The 24,252-nt window shown below is 41.5% G+C and overlaps 1 protein-coding gene across 1 annotated transcript in view; it reads right to left on the reverse strand.

Moving 5' to 3' along the window:
* LOC146632883 (dedicator of cytokinesis protein 3-like) overlaps window positions 1-24,252 on the reverse strand; it is a 247,985-nt gene that overhangs the window by 87,406 nt on the left and 136,327 nt on the right. Inside the window, exon 5 of the mRNA XM_085353604.1 lies at window positions 20,562-20,658. Within this exon, the coding sequence (XP_085209730.1) occupies window positions 20,562-20,658 (97 nt within the window). The remainder of the gene's footprint in view (window positions 1-20,561; window positions 20,659-24,252) is intronic.

Below are 24,252 nucleotides of genomic sequence, written 5' to 3' on the forward strand. Positions count from 1 at the left end.
CTGATTATGCCTTCCAAAATAATGGCCTGTTGAAAATGCCCATAATTTACCTAACTTTCAGTGATTTCGGAATGCTCTAAAAAGGAAATTTTCTGTTTCCACAGAATAATTTCACTTTAAATCAACAGTATACAACCTCACGATGTTACCATGTCAATTTCAAGTCAGTCTGATTTTGCTTTTCAAAATAAAAGCTTTTTCAATTTGCCCATATATGACTTACTCTTGGAGCGAATTCAAAATGCTCTAAGATGGAAAATTGCTGTTTCCACAGCATAATTCCACTTTAGATCAATAGTATCCAACCCCACAGTGATACCATATCAATATCAAATCAGTCTGATGTTGCCTTCCAAAATAAAAGACTTTTCAAATTGCCGATATACGACCTACTCTTTTAAAGAATTCAGAACGCTCTAAAAATGAAACTTGCTCTTTCCACAGGATGAATCCATGTTAGATCAAAAGTGTACATCCACACCATGGTACTACTTCAATTTCAAGTCATTCTGATTTTGCCTTCCAAAATAATGGCCTGTTGAAAATGCCAATAACTTACCTAACTTTCAGTGATTTCGGAATGCTCTAAAAAGGAAATTTTCTGTTTCCACAGAATAATTTCACTTTAAATCAACAGTATACAACCCCACAGAGATACGATGTTAAGATCAAGTCACTCTGATTTTGCCTTCCAAAATAAAAGTATTTTCAAATTGCCCGTAGACGACCTACTCGTTTAACGATTTCAAAATGCTCTTAAATTGAAAGATGCTGTTTCCACAGGATAATTCCACTTTAGATCAACAGTATCCAACCCGACAGTAAAACCATGTAAATTTCATGTTGGTCTGATTTCGCCTTTCAAATTAATGGCCCGTCGAATTTGTCCATATGTGATATACTCTTTCAATTATTTCAGAATGTTTTAAAAATGAAAATTGCTGTTTCAACACATATTGGGTTTTCATTTTGAAAAGCAAAATCAGACTCAATTGATTATGACAGAATTGAATCATAAAGATGATGTAAAAGGAAGCTGAAATTGCCACTAGGTTGTAATTGATAGTACGTTTATATTTTAAGTCTGTGGAAAGATGTCATGGTTGGTTTGCAAGCTGTTTTGTAATTTCTTTATTTAGAATGACATCTTTCCACAGACTTAAAATATAAACGTACTATCAATTACAACCTAGTGGCAATTTCAGCTTCCTTTTACATCATCTTTATGATTCAATTCTGTCATAATCAATTGAGTCTGATTTTGCTTTTCAAAATGAAAACCCAATATGTGTTGAAACAGCAATTTTCATTTTTAAAACATTCTGAAATAATTGAAAGAGTATATCACATATGGACAAATTCGACGGGCCATTAATTTGAAAGGCGAAATCAGACCAACATGAAATTTACATGGTTTTACTGTCGGGTTGGATACTGTTGATCTAAAGTGGAATTATCCTGTGGAAACAGCATCTTTCAATTTAAGAGCATTTTGAAATCGTTAAACGAGTAGGTCGTCTACGGGCAATTTGAAAATACTTTTATTTTGGAAGGCAAAATCAGAGTGACTTGATCTTAACATCGTATCTCTGTGGGGTTGTATACTGTTGATTTAAAGTGAAATTATTCTGTGGAAACAGAAAATTTCCTTTTTAGAGCATTCCGAAATCACTGAAAGTTAGGTAAATTATGGGCATTTTCAACAGGCCATTATTTTGGAAGGCATAATCAGAATTACTTGAAATTGATATGGTAACATCGTGAGGTTGTATACTGTTGACCTAAAGTGAAATTATCCCGTGGAAACAGCAATTTTCACTTTTAGAGCATTTTGAAATCTTTAAAAGAGTAGGTCGTATCTTGGCAATTTGAAAAGTCTTTTATTTTGGAAGGCATAATCAGAATGACTTGATATTGATATGGTATCACTGTGGGGCTGTATACTGTTGATCTAAGGTGGAATTACCCTGTGGAAACAGGAATTTTCCATTTTAGAGCATTTTGAAATTGTTCCAGGATCAAGTCAGATATGGGCAGTTTGAAAATGCTTTTATTTTTGAAAGCAAAATCAGAATGACTTGAAATTGATATGGTAACATCGTGAGGTTGTATACTGTTGAACTAAAGTGAAATTATCCTGTGGAAACAGCAAAATTCTGTTTAAGAACATTTTGAAATCGTCAAAAAAGTAGGCCGTATATGTTCAATTTGAAAGGGCATTTATTTTGGAAGGCAAAATCAGAATGACTTGATATTGATATGGTATCACTGTGAGGTTGTATACTATTGATCTAAGGTGGAATTACCCTGTGGAAACAAGAATTTTTCATTTTAGAGCATTTTGAAATCACTGAAAGTTAGGTCAATTATGGACAATTTGAAAAGGCTTTTATTTTTGAAAGCAAAATCAGAATGACTTGATATTGATATGGTATCACTGTGAGGTTGTATACTGTTGATCTAAAGTGGAATTACCCTGTGGAAACAGCAAAATTCTATTTAAGAGCATTTTGAAATCACTGAAAGTTAGGTCAATTATGGACAATTTGAAAGGGCTTTTATTTTTGAAAGCAAAATCAGAATGTCTTGATATTGATATGGTAACATCGTGAGGTTGTATACTGTTGATCTAAAGTGGAATTACCCTGTGGAAACAGGAATTTTCCATTTTAGAGCATTTTGAAATCACTGAAAGGTAGGTCAATTATGGACAATTTGAAAAGGCTTTAATTTTTGAAAGCAAAATCAGAATGACTTGATATTGATATGGTATCACTGTGAGGTTGTATACTGTTGATCTAAAGTGGAATTACCCTGTGGAAACAAGAATTTTTCATTTTAGAGCATTTTGAATCGTTAGGAGATTAAGTCAAATATCGGCAATTTCAAAGGGCCATTACTATGAAAAGCAAAATCAGAAAGAATTTATTTGATATGGTATTACTGTGAAAAAGACTGCGGTTGGAAAGTGTTGATACAAAGTTCAAATAGTATTTGGAAATACGACTTTTGCTTTTAAGAGCATTATGAATTCATTGAAAGAGTAGTTCAAAAATGAAGATTCACAGGGCTTTTACTTTGAAATCCAAAATAAGATGGCCTTGATAGTGACAGGGCACAATTAGGGTACAAGGCTGTGTCATGTAGATGTAACATTAGAGTTTCTAAAAAAAAAAAAAAAGCCTAAATTATATGTTATTATGTTCTTAACATATCTGTTAATTCACTCGAAGTTGGCTTTTATTTTGAAATCCGGTTTCCACATCCATTCCCGTAATACTTTGAATACACAGGGAACGTAAAATCAACTGGAGGCTGGCTTGACTGCAAGTCTCGAATTGGAGGCTGGCTTGACACAAGTACAGAAGACTAGTGTCGGAGTATTGGCGTTTTTGGAGAGTCTGAAATTCTGCCCCTGCCTGCTGGAGCCGTTGGATTATTTCTGGTGACTGTACGGAGTTTTGTTTCCTCCCCAGGATTTTGCCTCGACTGGTTTGTTTTCCGTCTGGAGGTTTTTGCATTAAACTGTACCAAGTAAGCGCTCCAACTCTCTGTAAAGTTTACTTTAAGCTTTTCTCGGTTATCGGGCAAAACCCTCCTAATTCTCGCCCCTCTCCTTTTTTAGATCGAGTGCACTACCTGTGTGTGTTTCCGTCACCTGCACGTCCTGGCTCCGCGTCCCCATTCATACACTGTTGTATATACTTTGTCCTTGTAAATACCCCCCCTCACTGTAAATAAACTGTCTTCACCGCAACTCTGCCTCCGTGTGTTCGGCTCCCCGGGTCCATCTGCATTTGCCATAACAACGAGTGGAAAACCATTCTTCATTCCCACCTCGGTGAGCTCGGAATATTTAACAAACAGATTTATTTACATATAAAAGAAAGAGAAACGCTTCTTAAGGTGACTGGATTTTATCCTCAGAGTTGCACTTTTAGTTCTGCTCACAGTGTCTATCGTGAGTTTACTCATACACAGATCAATCGTTTTGCAGAAATGGCTAAAAAGTAGAGAGAGAGACGGATAAATAAAAATCACAGAGCCTAAATTTAGTAAAGGAAGACACATTATAGAAGGGCAGTGTCTACACACTATACACACTTTGGAAGCACAAGCTTCCCTCACAACATTTTTAGAGGTAGGTCAAAGGTCAGCAAGTCCACGATGCAAATTATGAAATGCTATTGGAGTGCTAGCAGCCAAGGAAGCCTGCGAAGACAAATTTCTGCACAGGACAAAGTTAAAAATACACGGACGAAGTCAGCGTCACGAGCCAATCGCTGAACAATCCTTATTTAAGCAGCTAATAGGCCAAATCCACAAAACGCTGCTGACACAGTCCATTTCACCAAAGTCCTTCAAGTCACAACAAAACACACAAACACATTGTCTGTAATATTATATAGAAGTGCTCCTCCTGCTCTCCAATGACCTGCTAGTTTTTATACTACAGTTGAAGTACTTAATTACCATACGTGCAATGATGTGAAAAAGAAAAGTAGCCCCGTGAAAAACTGAGTGCACCCCAGGAAGCAGTAGCCTGTAGCAGAGCTATTCTAGTCGTATATTTTCTAATTAGTTTTTATTTGATTTCATTTGAGCTTTTGTTTTTATTTCAGTGTAGTTTAAGTTTAGTTTTTATTAGTTTCAATGTTAGTTAAAAAACCCAATAAAAAGACCAAAACTATTGTATGGAGAGCAGATGTCACAGCACATCTAACACAACAAGAACAGAACTCTTGAAAGCAGTTGTTTCAATACACACATCCACCAACACCTCATCAGGCGAGCTGTAATAAACACACACACCCTCGCTGTTATGTTGAACTTCTTAATAAAAGCTAGCACTTTGCAGTAAGTATTATTGGTGCACATTAAATCGAAAACTTTGTTTTTTTTACTGTATAAAAAAAATCAATCGAATAAAACGTTTTGTTCCCCCGATTGCTACAAATTCAGAACACCATTTTCAAAGCTAGAGCCAACACATTTGTTGGGGAACAGCGGTGAGAGCATCAGCGAGCAGGTGAGGAGGCGTAAATCACACGACTTCCACCGTCTGCAGCAACACTGACACGAGAACAGTTTGTGTGTATCTCTAATTATCGTTTGTATTGCAGGATTATTTGCTGTGGAAATGAGAAACGATTCACTGATCACTAAAGAAACCTTCATTACAAAACACTGCTTATTAGCTTTTATACCCTAAATAACACTATTCCAGAGCAGTTTAGCGTCTACGCTCCGAGCTCATCACCTCAAATATGCAAACACGACACACAGAAATTGAGGAGTGATGAGTAAATATTCCCCAGAGTGGATGGTGGATAACATAATTCATAAATAAATCTAGTTTTTTAATTATGCAAAGCGATAATAAACATAAATGATAACATTATTCATCTTCAAAGTTTAACTGTTTGTCCTCCAAATGTTTATAACAACAGTTACTATCAAATGTTATCAAAGAATGAGAAGCTCGGGCATATAAATGCACTTTCCATTGATGCAATAATGATAATAATAAAAACACAGACAGTGTGCCAACAATCGCCTCGTCGCTATGGCAACGATGGGTGACTCACCATTGCAAACATATGACACTGCACTTATCGAAGCCTATAGATCCCACACAGACAGAGTGCGCGACTACATACAACACAAACGCACACGGACACTTGTGTCTCTGCGGACAACTCCGTCTCCCCGTCACACGCACACACACGCACACGCACGCACACACACGCACACACACGCACACACACTGGAATGGCAGGAGCCGGTTTTCCAAGCAGACGCACAAATGTCGGACATGACTGTGGCTACTCACGGGTCACACGGGATGATGGATCCACTTGTTTTCTTCTCCTTCCTCAGTCTGTTTCTCTGACTCTACCGCTGGCGAGCAGCTAAACTAAACAGCGATCCAAACCGGCAGAGGAAAATCACAACCTGTCAAACCACTCACATTACTGTAGCAACACTACCTCTCTCCCTCTCCTCTCTCTCTTTCTCTGGCTGTTTATACGTCTGTGTTTGCACCTTATTCTTCCTCTCTCTCCTCCTCTGACCTGCTCCCCGTCTCCATCTTTCTCATCTCACCCCCCCCCCCCCCCCCCCTCCCTCTCTGCCACCCACTCACCCACAGGCCGGTCTGCAGCACTCCGCTCTTCTCCACTTTTGCAAGAGAGAGCACAGAAAGAGAAAAATATATAGAGCTAGGTGTGTACTCTAAAAACAGCGATATACAGCACACTTGATGATAAAGACATTTGACAGCAGAGCTTATATCCTGAGGCTGTTGCCCACAGAGAGCCTTGAAGTGCGGTGTGATATTTGTGTGCGTCTGACAGTCAGAAATAAGAAGGGCAGACAGAGAAAATGACTGACAGAGAGTGGGACAGATACAGAGTTGAAGCACTGTATGTCATCTCCTGCCTCTGGGCAAAGAAATACCACCATGTTTCACCTTGTTTTCACTTGGATAATTGTTACTGTTCCCAGTCAAAGTTCAAGTCTGGCAGTGGAGCAAGGAAAGGTCCTGCATGAGGTATTGCATACTGTTTAAATCATGACTAAAGACCCACTTATTCAATCATGCTTCTAGTTAACATTTCACTTGTGATTTTACATTATGCACTTTTATGCTCATTTAACTGTTTGTTCTGTATCTGCTGCTTCTCCTCTCTGCTTTGGTCCTATTTCTATCATCTTCCTTTTATTCTCTATTTTACCTGTTAAGCACCTTGGTTTTAAGTGTGCTTTATATATAAAGTTTATTATTATTATGAAAATTTAAAAGCAGGTCAAAATCTGATAATTTGCAGGTGAGAAACAAGGTAAAGACCCTACAGTATCAGAGGGAAACCCAAACAATCAGCTGGCCCCTGTGAGGCAGCACTGAGTGGAAAAGGAAAAACTCCCTTTAAACAGCAGAAGCAAAGTCAGGCAGGGAAAGAGAAAAGAAAAGGAGAGACACAACAGTGGTACATGTACCCACTGCCCACTGGGAGCAAAAAGAGGTGAGTGGAAAAGAACTGCTCAGTGCATCACAGGAACTCCTCCAGCAGCCCGAGTGTAAAGCAGCATAACTGAGGGAGGATTCAGGGTCACCTGGTCCAGCCCTAACTATAAGCTTTATGAAAAAGGAAAGTTTGAAGCCTAATCTTGAAAGTAGAGATAGTGTCTGTCTCCTGAACCCAAACTTGGAGCTGTTTCCACAGAAGAGGGGCCTGAAAACTGAAGGCTCTGCCTCCCATTCTACTTTTAAATACTGTAGGAACAACAAGTAGGCCTGCAGAGCGAGAGCGACGTGCTCTATGATAAAGGTAATATGTGGTTTTTCAGATAAGATGGGGCCTGATTATCTCAGGTTAACTAAATGCTTGTTAGCAACAAAACGTTCCTATTGTTACGTAAAGATTAATAAAGTAGACGTTTCTGCTCTGGCAGCATAACTGTGGTTCACCCTCACTGACGCTTTCTTCTTTAATCTGTTGTTACCTGCAGCACAATGACAACGTGCCCGCTGTCATTAACTACTCCACAACAACTGACAGTTTGATGAGCCACGTGCTCGGCTGTCTGCAGGGGAGACGACAGATCAGACGGGACATCGTCGTACACGGCACATCAAGTGCCCCGACTAAATCTGTGCCCATTACAAATCCACTAAAGCACTAAAGCCACCATCTCTTCATGCAAGACTGAACTTACAGAGTAACTGTGTATTAAAACAACTAGGACAGATACTAATGTTGTGGTATTCTTAAGAAAACCAACCCGGCCCCTTCCCAGCGTATCAAAGCCACAGACGTCTCACAGATACACTCGAGGTGTCCTTTGGCATCGCGGCTCTGACGCACCACGTTTTGGCTAAATGAGGCAAGTCTGTTACTGCCAGCTAGTCACATATGGACACTTGTAAAAGTCCATGTGGCATCACATGCACACACACTGAGTAAGTACACACTTCAGTGTGCAGGGTTAATTTTGTGAAGGGAATATTAAACCCAAGCCACAGCCTGAACTCTGACCGTGTCTCAACGATTTAACTGAACATCAAAGCGTGACGTTTTATTTTGAGGTGCTTCTAGCTTAACTTGGCTCTGTATCCACCGAGGACGAACCTCCGTTTGTGTTCGCACCTTCACCAAGTCTGCATCCATGCATGAATATAACCCATGGATGCAGACAGATATCTGGGTTAATGAAATACTTCCTTAAAAACATCAACATGAAGTCTCCCAATGTTTCTTACTTTTATATATATATTTGTTTACATGTGACAAGAACTGGGCCGTTTTGTGCATCGCTGCAGCGTTAAAGAACCCTCTGAAAAACTCTTGAATGTAGATCTCACTGATTTCAAAGGATAAGCAGTTCAAAGTTTGGCTGGTATTAAAATCTTGATGTAAATTTATCCATTAGGCTGATCCTTTGGGTCTGTGTAGTTTTAATAAATGACATGCTATTTCACTAAATCTCTTACATCTCCTTTGTCACTTTTCAGATCCAGTGAAAATTGAATGAGCAGCCTTTTTGTGAAAAGCTCTGTCTTCACTGCAGTCTTTGAATACGTTTACTTCACTGATAGGCTCATTTGGACTTTTTCATACAGCACGTCTAATATTTATTTCATTCTTATTTATATTTATTTTTATAAAGTGTTAACTGAGTTTGGTGTCATGATTCTGTACGAAAGGAAAATTTACACTTTTACATGAAGGTAAAAAATGTTCCTTAATCTTTGAATTCCAGTGCTTTCAGTCAGTTTCAGACCCATTTCCACAGGTACACAGCATCCAGCACCATGTCATGGTAAATGGCCTGTATTTGTATAGCGCTTTACTAGTTCCTAAGGACCCCAAAGCTCTTTACATATCCAGTCATTCACCCATTCACACACTGGTGATGGCAGCTAAACTGTAGCCACAGCCACCCTGGGGCGCACTGACAGAGGGCCCTCTGACCACCACCAGTAGGCAACGGGTGAAGTGTCTTGCCCAAGGACACAACGACCAAGGGTGTCCAAGCCGGGGCTCGAACTGGCAACCTTCCGATTACAAGGCAAACTCCCAACTCTTGAGCCACGATTACAGCGTCCTTACAATAATTTAGGGAAAGAACAGGTTAATCTGAAGAGCAGAGTCCTGTAATAAGACGCCACAACTGTTTGATGATCAGTTGTAAATGATGTTATTGCAAAGTGGAAGCATTTAAGAACCACAGCAACTGATCCACAAAGCATACTACAGCTGTGCTCAGAATCACTCTAATTATACTGATTCTATGTCATCACTTGTAGTGAAGAGTACTCATCACTGTGGGATTGTTATAGGAGTAAAGGACTACCTGTTGACTGCAGGTCCCAAAGGTACGAGAAGCTCGGCTCACAGCATGTTTGCTCTGATAAAGTAAAGTGGGACAGATTCTAAGTGTTTAAGGTTTGGTGCTGTCCTGTGAACCAAAGCTCTGAAATATACAGTTTCCTTATGCACTGAATATGTGAATAAGCCATGTTTTAGTTGCAAATGCTTATTAAATAAAATAATACACATTTTTTCAAATAATTCATGTTTTTTGTTTTTATTTTCTCCAGCTATTATTAATCTGTGGGACAGAAGTTATATTGTGAAATATACTGCTAGTACTTCTTGACCTTGCTCTCTGTCATTTATGGAAAATGCCAGTGATTGTTGATGCCAACAATTTATAACAATTTGCTTTTCAGCAAGTGTCTCATGGAGCAGTTTGTCAGCACAGCAGCATTATAAATTATGTTTAGCAAGGCCAAGAAAAAAGTGTTTCAGAAGAGGAAGGAGAGGAGAAGAAAGGTGGAGAAGTCGCCCACAAAGGCTGGAGACTTTGTTACCTACACAATGTGTGTGTGTGTGTGTGTGTGTGTGTGTGTGTGTGTGTGTGTGTGTGTGTGTGTGTGTGTGTGTGTGTGTGGTAATATCTTTGTGGGGACCAGAAACTTGAAGTTTACCATACTTATGGGGACCAAAATCCTCGTCCCCACAAGTTTGAAGGAATTTTTGAGACTTAAAATGTGGTTTTAGTGTCAGAGTTACAGTTGGGTTATGGTTGTGGTTAGGGTTAGGGTTAGGCATTCATTTTTGCTGGGTTCGCCTTTATTAGTCCCACACGTAGGAAATTAGTTTTGTTACAGCAGAAAGTGGACGTGCAAAGTTACATAGCAGAAATTAGAAAAACCCTGGAATAGGATAAGAATAAGATACTATACACAACTGTACACAATAGAATAAAATAAAATACTATCCATCCATCCATCCATTCGCTTATCCTTTTCAGGGTCGCGGGGGGCGCTGGAGCCTATCCCAGCTGTCATAGGGCGAGAGGCGGGGTACACCCTGGACAGGTCGCCAGTCTGTCGCAGGGCTAACACACAGGGACAGACAACCATTCACACCTAGTGGCAATTTGGATTATCCAATTAACCTATCCCCACAAGCTGCATGTCTTTGGGCGGTGGGAGGAAGCCAGAGTACCCGGAGGGAACCCACGCAAACATGGGGAGAACATGCAGACTCCTGATGGTGGAATTGAACTCAGGACCTTCTTGCTGTGCGGCAACAGTGCTGACCACCGTGCCACCGTGCTGCCCAAAATAAAATACTATATACAGTAAAATAAAAATAGAATACAAATACTATGTACAACTGAGTAAAATACAACATTGTCAGAAAAAGAGCAGCTTAGTGTCACTGCTGCTGCACATGTGTGGATGTGTTTTATGTTCCTACAAGATATGAATACATGTGTGTATACCAACTGCTATTCTCAATAAAAGCCAACACACACATTTAAATAACAATGTAAATATGAACTAATAACCTGAGCTGACATTAAAGGAGACCTATTACACTTGATCATACATGCACTGTTCTCATATCACGTATGTTTAACATGACCAAAGCCTCCAAAAATGAGGTCAGTAGCAGTGCAGGTACAGGCTGAACGCTGCTCTAAGCACTCGAGTGCAGACAGCTTTTTCACCACTTGGCTCTGCTTTATGTCAATGGGAGCAGATACACCCAGTAAGATCATCGTAGGCGTACAGAAGCCCCACGAGGGGCAGCCAATCAGAAGAAGGCTGGCTTATAAATGAGGTGTTCTTCAAAGGAAAGAAGCTAAAAGTTATTTTCAGACATGAACGATGCCAGAGGCTGTAAAAAAGCCCAGTATAAGACGAATACAGCATATTTTGAACAGTAAGTGAACAAAGCTACTCCAGGAGAGTCCAAAGATAAAAATATTGAGATGAAATGTAAAAACGCTAACACCTTAGAGTCATCATTTAAGACCTTAAGATCTTAGCTTTGCAGTGTAACCAAACACCAATATGGACTCCTCTGGTGCTCCCAGCTGCCAGTATAGGCTTAAATATTCACTCAGTGTCTACCCAGTAACAATCATCACAGCCAAACACACACACACAGAAAGCAACACAGAAACAGAGAGTTTGAAGTTACCATCATTTTGTGTCACACTACAAAGCTTTATCCTTAAACAGCTTTTTCCACTACACCAATTATCTCCCAGCATCACAGCGAAGGCAGTCCCCATTAAAGCACAGAATAAGCAATCAACAAAGAGCATCTTTCATTTCTTTTAATCATCAGTATCTGAGTGTGGGTTTAAGGCGTAGTGTATTTCCCCCCTTTGAACAGCACATGGCAAAGAGCATAGAAAACTATCTATTTTCTTTTGATTGATTTTCACTCATGTTTTTTAATGGGAGCTGTGAAGCGCTGAAGGATCTCAATTCTTTTCTTGTTTCAGTCATTCCTCCTCTGCAGTCTTACAGCCACCAATTAAACTTTTGGTCTTTCTTTCTCTTTGTGTTCGGTTTCTCCGGTTTCTCATTCTGTGACGATATTGTTTAAAGGCTTTGACAGAAGAGATGAGATTCAGTTAGTCTTTCTCCACGACTCTCTTAAATTATTTTTCCTCTAAGTTAAATCACGTGTCCGTTACTGCCTTCATGCGCTGCATCTTTCTCCCATTTTCCTCAGGATATTTGTTTCTCTTCGCCACCTATGCCTTTCATAATCTGATGAAATTATTTTATAGGATTTATTTTTTCTAAAAATCTCTCAAGATACATGAAGGAAACTCAATTTTTACAAAGCCTCAGACTTTATACAGTAACTATGTGCAGTATAGAAACTACTTTCAGCCACTCTTGGCAATTAAATTTTCCTCCTACAAAGGTAGGCCTGTAGATTTTTATTATCTGGATGCGTGCTCATGAGCTATAATGTGAAAGAACCAGCACATCAACAAAAACATTTTACAAATGGAGGAATAAATACACAGCTAACTTCATCTTTTTGACCGCCTGGATTGACTACAAGAAAGCCTATGACTCAGTGCTCTACACATGGACACTGGAGTGCTTGGCACTTGCCATTAATAAGGATCAGGAACTCAGTGGGACTTTTAAACACAACTGTGGAAGACAACCCTGGAGCCATGGCACCAAGCACCAGATCCACAGCGGACAGATCCCAAGTTGCAGACTGTGCATACATACCCTGGAGACTATCCAACACATGGGTAGTAGCAGGATGTAAGATTAAAGCTGGGACAGGATATAAAGTCCTGATGGGACAACCAGTACCAAAGCTCTTTGAGAACAACAGGGCTAAAGTCCTGCAGGACCTCGAATTCCAGACAGTCAAGCAGCTGCTGGCTAACCAACCTTAGTTGGAACAGAAGATATGACAGATGTGCCAATCCCAGCAGAGAGCAACATCAGGAAGGAGTGCAAGAAAACAGAGAGGTATTGGATGCTGAAGGAACAACTGGAGCAGATGTGGAAGGTAAAGTCCAGATCTTTAACCCTGAAACTGGGAAAGTTGCTCTGGCAGATTCCAGGCACAACATCGGGTCTCTGTCCACTATAGCAAAGTCCAGATACTACGCAGAACCATCAACCAGGCCACTTGAGGATCATCACATCCCACCCCTGCCCAGGGGGCAAATTTAAGCATACGCAGACATGTCCATGTTATTCCATGATTAAGGTTAAATGTGTGTTTAGCTGAGCTCTAAAAGGTTTTGTGCAGATTTGTAACATGTTTATTCTTGATTTTTAAAAATCTACAACATCTCTTCATGACAGGGCTTCATAAAAGGTAAACGAGTCTGTGAGTGTGCTGCAACCTCGAGTTTGTTTCACAGCGAGGTGATCATCTTTTACTGTCAGGTGACCCTCTGAGAGGATTCTTTGATTATTGCTTGAGCTTGTGTGGTAGAGCTGTGGGTGGGACTGCAGCACTTCTTCTCTGGGTTGTTGTTGATGTTTCTTTTTGTATGCTGTCACTTTCTTTTATTAAAAAATGAAAGAACTAGTTTCTCCACTCAGACATAAAATATAACATCTGCGAGTGTAAAATTGCGACATTTTAAGCTCAGGTGATCTCGCCAAAGGCTGAGTCACGTCTGCATGTTGATATAAAAACGTTAAACCACTTGACAGCCAGTAAACTTCACAAACTGGATGATGAACTTGAATGAATTTTCTTCTCGTCATGATGAATGCACGCTGCGCCTTGCAGCTATGAGCACTCAGTGTGCGTCTGTCTTCTTTTGACTTTCTTCTGTTGCAGAAACAAAAATTTCATTTCAATGCAAAGCAGAAAGAAGTGGACAAGGACAGATTCCCCACCCACTGCCTGCCAGTCCTGTCGCTTCTTCTGGTTTTTTCTTGTTCATCACACACACACACACACACACACACACACACACACACACACACACACACACACACACACACACACACACACACACGTCTACACATTTCACAGCAAAGAAATGTGTCCCTCTGTGTTTATCCCTGTTTTCACATCCTTCCATCATTGTTTGGTTGTCACCACTCCCTCTCCTCCTTGTTCACAAATCAATTCTGCCCACACACACACACACACACACACGCACACGCACACACGCACACACACACACGCACACGCACACACACACAGATACAAATTTCAATCCTACATCAGGATGTAGGAGACAACAAGAAGGGAGAAGTCCACTCATCCTCCACATCTTCTCTGTCCTCTTCCAGCAAAAATAAATTAACTTTAAATTGGACTGGTCATGCAACAGCAGCATCTGTATAAAAAAAGCCCGAAGCAGACTGTATTTAACATCTGCAGGAAGCTCCTGAGGATGTTTTACCAGTCAGTGGTTGCTGGAGTACTTTTCTATGCTGTGGTGTGCTGGGGGAGCAGCACAGCAAAGAAGGACTCATCCAGGCTGGAGAAACTGATCAGGAAGGCTGGCTCTGTGGTCGGCATGAAGCTGGACACTCTGGTGACAGTGGCAGAGAAAAGGACATTAAAGAAACTGATGGACATTATGAACAATGCTGGGCATCCTCTGCACACGGCCATAAACAATCAGAGGAGTCTGTTCAGTGACAGGTTGCTTCTCCCAAAGACAAGAACTAACAGACTTAAAAACTCCTTTGTCCCACACGCCATCAGACTGTTTAACTCCTCTCTGGAGGGGAGAGGGAGGGGAAACAGGAGGACAAAGGAGGGAACAACTAAGCTGTAGTGCCCTTTTCACTGTGCAATATTTTTCTATATTCATCGGCGCAATAGACTCAAAATAGTTGAAATGTGCAATTCCCTGGTTATTCCTATTATCCTATTTATCGCTATTATACACTCTGTATTAATATATGTGTATATATGATATATTTCTATTTCTGCTTACATTGTTTTGCAACTTCTGTCGGTGCTGTGCTACTGGAAAAAGAATTTCCTGGAGGAACTCACCTGAGGGACTAATAAAGTTTAATCTAATCTAATCTCCAATTATATAATAATTAAGTAAAAAACATTATGCAACTGTATGCAAAGTATCTGTTGCATTAGAGGATACCAGGATATTTAGAATCCGATTGGTGTGACTTCTAATATCATCAAAAAGAGTGACCACGTGCTCCTTTATCTATTACAGTTTCTTACAGACGCTAGGACACATTTCTCAATACTTAGGTCACGTTTGCAAAACTCCTCACACAGTGAGCACAACAGAAGTCTATGTGGGCTAAACTGAGGACCAGTTATCATTGTTTTGGCACAAAATGCATTCAATGACTACATCTCTCAAATTTCATGAATTATCTTCTCACTCAGACACAACAACTGCCAAAACTCTTTGTACGGACAGGACATTTTGCATGTGCTTACATACTGTTTTCAAAACTGTTAAACTTATGGCCAAAACAATAACACAATGCAAAACTGAATAAGACAGCAAAATCCAACAGCAATATTTTATTGAAACATATTTCCAATCTAAAAATGCAGTTTAACCAGCCACAGCTGATTCTCATTGTAGATGAACATCTGCACAGATGTTACTCCTTCAATTTCATTACAAAAGGAGACAACTGCTGAATAGGTTTTTTTGTGATGTAAACATGGACCCAGCCAGAAATGGAGTAGAATAGCATTACTATTGTATGTGTATCAGTGGATGGTGTGTATACAAATTCTTGTATTTTGGGATTACTTAGTGCAAAAAAATAAAAATACATAAACAAATATTAACGAATTCTGCATGATGTCTGATTCATTCCAGTAACATATATTGAAATTATAAACAGAGATGTGTCCTTGTTTTACACAAGAAAACACTGTGTAATGCTACATGTTGTTAGTGTTTTTTAGGTCATTGTTTTGTGGGTGACAAAGTGTGTTTGTCGGCTGTCAACCTTTGCTAGTGTTCTGGAAGAATGAGGTTATTTGAGACCTGAGTGAAGTGTTTTGGTAGTTGTAGTGCATTTTGAATGTGAAATGAACTGCTTTGCCAAGCTGACGGTCAGTTAGGAGGATTGTGTGAAGAGTTTTGCAAACGTGACCTAAGTATTGAGAAATGTGTCCTATAGCGGCTGTAAAAAACTGTAAACCAATGTTTTACTGTTCTGCACAAAACTACCAGCAGAGGGCAGTCTCGAGCAGTGAGCTCAGTGAGCTGTGAAACAGCAACAAAGAGTGACTTGGGGGTACTTTGGGTTTAGTCCCAGTGATTAACGTAAGGCAGCCACCGTACTGTGCAAAAGTCTTGAGTCACCTCTCATTGACTTCATTGACTTCTAATTAGCTTCCGAGGAGCCAGAGTATCTTGAGCAACAGTTCTCCAGACCTCCTGGAGGTCTTTGGGCCTCGACTTGTTCAAGGAAAGTGGCAAAGGCAAAAAAAAAAGCAGTGATAACCAGATGTGACGATAACAGATGGATCTGAGAAACTGAGGAACACTGAAGTGACACGGTACCAGTTTACACAATGTCTTTTATCCTGTCTTCCTTCTCTCACCCCAACCGGTAGCAGCAGATGGCCCCGCCCCTCCCTGAGCCTGGTTCTGCCGGAGGTTTCTTCCTGTTAAAAGGGAGTTTTTCCTTCCCACTGTCGCCAAAGTGCTGCTCATAGGGGGTCATGTGATTGTTGGGTTTTTCTCTGTATCTATGAAGCGCCTTGAGGCGACTTTTGTTGTGATTTGGCGCTATATGAATAAAATTGAATTGAATTGAACCACATCCAATTCACACAGAAATCTGACACTCAAAATAAAGAAAGCAGCCAAAGATCACATCAGGGCAAAGAATTTAAATGTGACTTTGTGTGACCCTGTAGCACCGTAACTTCTTTCCTCATGTAAACACTGACACTTTTTGCTTGTTTAATTACTGGTTATTGTGTTTCCATGTTTCTTGATTCTCAGAGCATCCAATAATCTGCCACTCTGATATGCATTTAGTACCACACAGCACTGAAGCCAACCCAGTATTTCTCTTCACTCTGCTGCAATCTTCCATTTCTCCTTTGTCAGTTGTTATCTCTTATTCAGTCTCACATGCTTTCTCCTTTTCCCTTCTCCCCTCCGAGCCCTCGCTTTCTTTCTCATATTTTTTATTTATTCAGTCTCTAACACACTGTCTTAGGGTTCGTCTTTCACACACACACTTTCGCCACCAATGTGTAAACTGCCTGTGGCTGTGTGCAAAGGGCAATTGGAGAGATACACTAGAGAGAGAGAGAGGGCACAGGAGATGGTGTGTGTTCACAGAGGTGTGTGTGTGTGTGTGTGTGTGTGTGTGTGTGTGTGTGTGTGTGTGTGTGTCTTGGCCTCCCTGCTCTGCTGCATTTGTCACCTCTACAGACTGCAGACCCACCAAATGTCTACTTACTGAGACTTCAGCATGTCGATGTTTCTGCATTTATTCATGCGTGCAGTGATGACAGCCACGTCTGAGCATCTTTATGTGTGTGTGTGTGGATGTGAGAGAGGGAAAAAAACAAGTATACACACAAATATGTGAACTGGGAGTCACACAGGTTTCTATGACTCACTGCCAATTATTATATTTTTGTACAAGCTCTAGAAAAACGTTAAATTAATATGAAAATGCTTAAAGTGGGCTCTGACATCAGTGTGTCAGCATTTTGCTTCCAGGCAGCATTTTGGCAAATTTGCACATTCCCCGGGCGTCACATAACGCCGTTCTGGCAGACGCCACCTGTGTTTCACCGTTAAGTGCAAGGTGTCTATCGGTGTCGGTGCGTCCGCAGCGATTCTGGCTGCTGAGAGATAACAGCTTTGCAGAGCTGCACAGTCTGCTTTAGGAGGTAGGAGGGAGCTTAGCAGACAGGAGACCCTGGATCGCAGCCCGTTTGTGTTTTGCACTTGGATTTTTTTCCACTGTGATGGTCTGGTTGCTCTCCTTACTTCTCTTTATTCCTCTCTACTGCAGAAGGTGGGTGATGCACACCATCAGGACAACGGGAAGCACCTGGTTTAGTTTTTTCTCTATTAAACTGCGGCTCCGATGTTCTGGAGCGCAGCACTTATCCACTCACACATCCTCACTACTGATGATACAGACTTCCTCACGTCATGGTTGTCTTTGCGTCATGTTTTTGCATTGGTTCATGAGATAACTCACTGTTATAACAACAATAACCATTAACAGGAAAAGTGCTGCTAGTTAATAATGAATAGGATTTTACAGCATCTTCAAATTTTTTATTTCCTCTTTCAACATTTGTCCTGCAATAAAACATATCTGAGGTCCATCAAAGGTCCAACATGTAAGGGGGATACTTGTTCCTTATACCCAGCTCTAAATCATTGTTTTGGTGTAATTTGGTTTCCATGGACCACATTTTGCCTTGACTCAAGTCAAATGTGTATGCTTCAGCTCAGCCACACGTCCAAATATTAGGTGCGTTGTGGCCTTTAGGGCAGCGGTCCCCAACCCCCGGGCCTCGGACCGGTACCGGTCCGTGAGTCGTTTGGTACCGGGCCGCGAGAGTTGAGGCTCAGGTGTGAAATGTCTGGTTTTCAGGGTTTTTATCGGTTTTCAGCGTTATTTTGTTATCGTTTTTATCGTTAACTCGGTTTTCCTGGGTCTTTTCACGTGTGTTATGAATAAATCTTATTTTTTTCGGTACCGGTACTAGTTTTATTTTGTTATATTTATCTGCGACACCTTAAAGGCCGGTCCGTGAAAATATTGTCGGACATAAACCGATCCGTGGCGCAAAAAAGGTTGGAGACCGCTGACTTAGGGCACATCTGAGTTTGCAGAGCAGGCATCTAAAGTCCAGATCGTCTGTTCCACACAACACTCGTCAGTGCCCTAACTGAGGGAACGGTGCCAAAAGTCGCCCAGATTATGGCCCAACTGTGCCCGCTGTCTGCATGTAGAGCACACTCTTTTCTGCAAGTCATGTTTTTTGGCATTTACATTATAATAGTAATTTCAATTTAACTTATGGTGGCAATTTTTTAAGTATGGAAAATTTGATTGTTATCCCATGAAATACCAAAAATCTTTCCCTTCTAACAAACCAGAGAATTGCTCCGCAGTGCGCTGATGCTCAGCACCAGCTTCATCGTTTTAGACCTCGGCATCCCTCTCTCTGTCTCCTCTCCACGTCCTTTTCTGTTTACGGGCTTATTATTTCTTATCTGCATGTGTGCTTATCTATAAGCAGACAGTGTTGCAACAAAGACAGTCATTCTCTCTAATCTACTCCTATATCTCTCCATCCGTCCACAACGCACGAGCATTCCTTGTTGCTGGATTTTCATCTGCTTTAAGAGGACATTCACTTTGTCAGTGACAAAACACTCGTTAATGTCAGATCTGTCAGGATGGAAATAGAAAATCTGTCACGCAGAACCCGACAATGACAATTTTGTCTTTCATCTCTTCAACTCTGGCAGGGAGCAAAGACAAAAGTCTGTTAAACCAGAATAAAAGCACAGAGCGACGGGGCTGGCAGGACACGAGGAAGATGAGTGATGAAAATAACCATCGGAACAGAGACAGGAGACGGAGCACAGCGACAGTTTTAGATTACAACCAGGCCTAATGCACGGATTACTTTCCCCTCTATCCGTTTAGGGACAGATGGATTTCCGATCACATATTGCGACAGGAAGTGGCGAGAAGACAGATGGCCTAAAAGTACGAAAAAAGGCTACGAACTGATGGCTGGACAGAGAGGGTGGAGTGAGTGAAAAATCTGATTGGCTGACAGTGATGCAGATATGAGTGACAGCGAGCTCACAGTTACTGCTTGCAGCCTTTGCACTTTTGTACAGAAAGCCTTCACTGTGCTTTCAGAGCCAGGCACATCTCAGGAACATCGCACCTTAAAAATACATGAATCTGTGGGCAGCACAGGCCGAGGCTGGACACAAGTCAGTGTTCCCATTCAGAGGTCTTTGGTGCAATTCAGAAATCTGATTGGTTGAGAATATTTTTATTTTAATACAGGTCAGAATCAGTATCCTCCATTTCTCTGTTCTCACACAGCTGTGCAATAAGAAGTAGTAATTATTATTTGTTATCCTCAGATGAACATGTTTTATTTATTTTATTGTGCATTATTTTTGCTATTGATCCCAGCAGCGGGAGTTTCTTTTTTCACAGCTGGTCCACTGAATTCATCCAGAAAATATTCACTTTCACCGATTTACACAGAGAAAAGATCTGAGTTGGAGATTTTGTGTGAACTGGGATGAACCCACGTTACAAAACCAGCTAAAGTAAAGTTAACCTGAGTCTCTCATTTATTTAGTTGGTTATAAACCCACAAAACAAGAAAAACTGTACTAGGTGTGGGAAAAATGAAGAGCAGATGTTTTTAAGATTTGCAGCTGTGCAGCGTTCTGATTGGTTGATCAGCTACTTGTATTTCTTTCTTCAAAACAGAGATTTATCAAGCACCAATTGCTGCTGAAGGCCTCCCCACACCGTAGGCTGGGTTAGTTTTAGTTAACCTCCAAGAATAGTTCTTCACGAAAACAAAAACAACTGCAGCACTTTCAGATTCTGGGACAGCTTCAGAATACATGTGATAATAATGATGTTTGCTGAGATTAAGCAGCGACTGGATTCTTTCTAAAGATGTCGGGCTTTGGGGGACTCGGTCTGTTGCATTCCCTTTGTTCCTGACAACAAAGCGGCACGATGCACACGGATGCTCCGCGCTGCTTACCACATAGAGCTGCTTCCACAGTAAGGCCCATTCCTGCAGTGTTGACGTGACCTCGGTGACAATGGGGTCTTCAAGAGGCACCACAGTCTCATGTGGCCTGCAATAGAAAACAGACACACACACATTTAATTCACAGCTGCTGGGTTTGGACAAGCATCAGATGTCCATAACTGAAGCAGATTTAAGGACACACAGAGCAGCACGTCCACAGTACAAAGCCTTTACATGTGAAATTGTTAGCGCGCGTAAAAGTAAGAGAGACAATAAAAGCTTGGCCTGCTTTGTCACCAGAGGAACTTGGCGACTGTGTGGAGTTACGTGTGTCAGGTTTCTACACTAATGAATTAAAGTGAACTGACAGTTCAGTGAAGCAGAAATCCAAACACTAATCTTGTTAAAGCACAGAGAATCCACTTATACTGCCTGTACCAACAAAGCACACTTCATGCACAGGTGGAAACACAAAGCATATGGTTTACCTTATATGAAATAAGGTAAACTGTCAAAGTCAAAGCCAGCTTTATTATCAAAAACAGGTGTACAGATCATGCACATTGATAAATCTGACAGTCGTCAGCATAACAGTGGAAGGATATCACATGCCTTCTAAGGATGGTTCCCACGGGCTGTAAATATAATGAAAAAAGCAGAGGCCCTAAAATTGAGCCCTGTGGGACCCCAAACTGAAGAAGAGCAGAAAAGGACTCGTGCCCTAAAAGGTTAACACTAACAGTTCTGTCAGAAAGATAAGAGCTAAACCAATTCAAAGCAGTACCACGAATGTCTGCAAGATGGTGTAAGCCACAGTAAATGTTGTGGTCTACAGTGTCAAAGGCAGGTGTTTGGTCAAGGAGGACCAGAACAACATGATTACTAGAATCGCAGGAAAGGAGGAAATCATTAAAACCTTTAAGACTGCTGACTCAGTGCTATGAAGGTTTTTAAAGCCTAATTGAAAGACCTCTAAGATGCCGTTCTCATTTAAAAAATCCATCAACTGGGAATATACAATTTTCTCTAAGATTTGAGACATAAAAGACAGCTTGGAGATGGCCTGTAGTTAGCCAATACAGTGTGGTCCAGGGCGGGTTTCTTATGCATACTTCCTCATCACAGCCCAAGTGGTGTTATTAAACCAAGGCTCGGTTTTAGCCTTGGGCTGCCTGGTTTTTAATGGTGCCACAGAGTCCAGTATAGTAAGGCAAGAAGATTCAAACCAGGAGTTGAGGTCCTCTGTGTCCAAGGGAGTGAGATCAGCGGGGACAGACAGCTGGCTAAAAGCAAAGGAGAACTGGACAGCAGTGGAAGGGTTAATGATCCAACAGCGGCGAACATGTGCGGTGGTTTCGTGAAAACAGCATCAGAAAAGACAGCGTCAGATATTTCCACGTCTGACTCAGGTAGACTGTGTGACAAGACCAAGCCTAGTGTGTTTCCGTGTTCGTGTGTGGGACCGGGTATGGACTGGACCAGATTAAAAGAGTCAGGCTTAAAAACCCTTTCACCAGAGGTTTGTCTGGACAGCAGACATGGATATTAAAACCTCCCACAATAAAAACATGATCGTAGTTGGGCAAAGTCCCAGCTCGAAGTTCTGAAAGGTAATTTATGAAGTTCTTATTGTATTTAGAGGGACGATAAATAACAGCAATGATCACTGAGTTAGAGTGATTAACTTCAAAACATGTGAGCTCAAGGCTGGAAGATGAAAACTCTAAAAATCACAGTTTACATTTAAAATCCTTTTTAAAAAAAATCACCCGCTGTACCTCTTCCTCCCCTGATGTCCTCGGTGTGTTAAAATAGGAACAAGCCGCTGGTAAAAGTTCGGATAAAATACCGGACTCACGTGTTAAGCCAAATCTCAGTGACGCACATAAAGTCCAGGTTCCAGGAGGTAAATAACTCCTCCTTTGTTCACCAGCGGTCTGGCGTTTACCAGGCCAATCCTGACAGGAGCTGGGGCAGAGGTGTGAGGCTCAGCTGCATAGGGAGCCCGACACAGCGGCCTGAGATCGCAGAGGTTCGCCTGGCGCACATTGAGCCGAGGAGGACAGGGGTCACGAAGGAGCATCATCCAGGCCGACCACAGGGATGAGGCAGGAATCCACAGGGTCCAGAAATCGCTGAAAGCTCCAGGAAATAATCGATGTATTCCTTGGACGGTTGAGGGACAATGCACCAAGGACAGGTTGAGTTTAATGAACCTGTCCTTTGAATGGGAGGACAATCCTCCTATGCATTGTCCTCCCATGCATAGGAGGACAACGCGCCTTCACCTCACCTCCCAGCAGCAAAGTGCAGCAGCATTTTGAAGCATGGATTACTGTTTCCAAATGTGGCCTGGATAAAATGGGTCTTACTTTTGCCAAGCGCCTTATACAACACAGCTCAGTCTTTCTATCTGTCATTCACTCAGGAGAAACTCCAGTTCAGTGTTTGGCCTCTTTGCAGTCCGGAGCAGCCGGGGATCGAACCACCGACCTTCCATCAGTAGATGACCTGCTCTACCTCCTGCTCACGTCTTCAGGTGGAACAAAGAAAAGCAGCTGAAGACAAAGACCTCGTTTCACCTAAGCACTTGTACATAGTTTTGAGCATCAGGGATTTCTTCACTAGAACTGAAAGCTGCGTCTCCAGCCTGGAGTCAAGAGCATTAAAGCAACACACACACTTTTGTTCTTCTTCTCATCCCACGCTACCTTTCTGCTCGCCCCTCCCTCACTCAGGGAAGCACTTCTTTCCTTCTTACCCCTCTGCTCACGTACCCCCCTTCCCTCCGTCGCATACAGTAACTGATTAATTAATAAAAGCCAGTGTGCCAGATTAGCTGATCTCCCAGCTGAGCCGTAGCTGGCGGCCGCCTGGTGATTTCACACACATTAGTTACACTTGTATCACAGACGCGTCTCCTCCTCTTCGCCTCTGTTCTACTTTTCACTCAGCCTAATCGCTCCCTCCTCCCGCTTCCCTGCCTCGTGTTCCTCCTCCTCTCTTTTCTGGCACATCTCCATCATCCATTTGCACATTCTACTCTTCCTCCTCTTCACAGCTTCCTCTTCTGTATTGCCTTTCCTGTTATTCCCCCTTTTCTGCTTTCTCTCCTGCATTTCTTCCCTCTTTGTGCTCTGTCTCCCTCTGCACCCACATCCCCACAGTCTTTGGTTTCTGTCTCCTAGCCTGACCTCTGTCTGTGTTTCTGTTGTTTGCAAATCTTTATCCATATCCTCTCTCACCGTGCCCCACAACTAGTCTCCATCTGGTTATCTCTGCCCCGAGTCATCGCTGCCCCGAGCTGCCACAGTGTTTCTCCGTCAGTCTCAAGCCACTTATATTTTCATCTGCTGCCTCATAACAGCCTATCTTTATTATTATTCTCTGTTATTCTCCATGCAGTTCATTCTTAAAAACACTCGCTGCCTCTGTTTTGAAACTCTTGAGAGAAGAAGAGATTTTTGGGGGAAATTCTTTTTGTCTTTCATCCTTTGGTTATATTCATACCCCACAGCTGTGTTTAAAACTTTACAGCGATTTAATATTCTGTATTCTCTGGGCTGCTTTAAACGACTCCAATCCAGCCTCTTATTTCTTAGTTTTTGTGCATTACAGAAAACATTTTCAATGATGCTTCCAGTGTACTGCATGACACATTAGCATGGCAAAGTGCGTCTCACTAAAAGATCGCAGGCTG

This window comes from Diplotaxodon limnothrissa, linkage group LG5 (assembly GCF_057381915.1).
Source record: "Diplotaxodon limnothrissa isolate DT_005_m linkage group LG5, D_limnothrissa_male_GT1.1, whole genome shotgun sequence".
NCBI lineage: Eukaryota > Metazoa > Chordata > Actinopteri > Cichliformes > Cichlidae > Diplotaxodon > Diplotaxodon limnothrissa.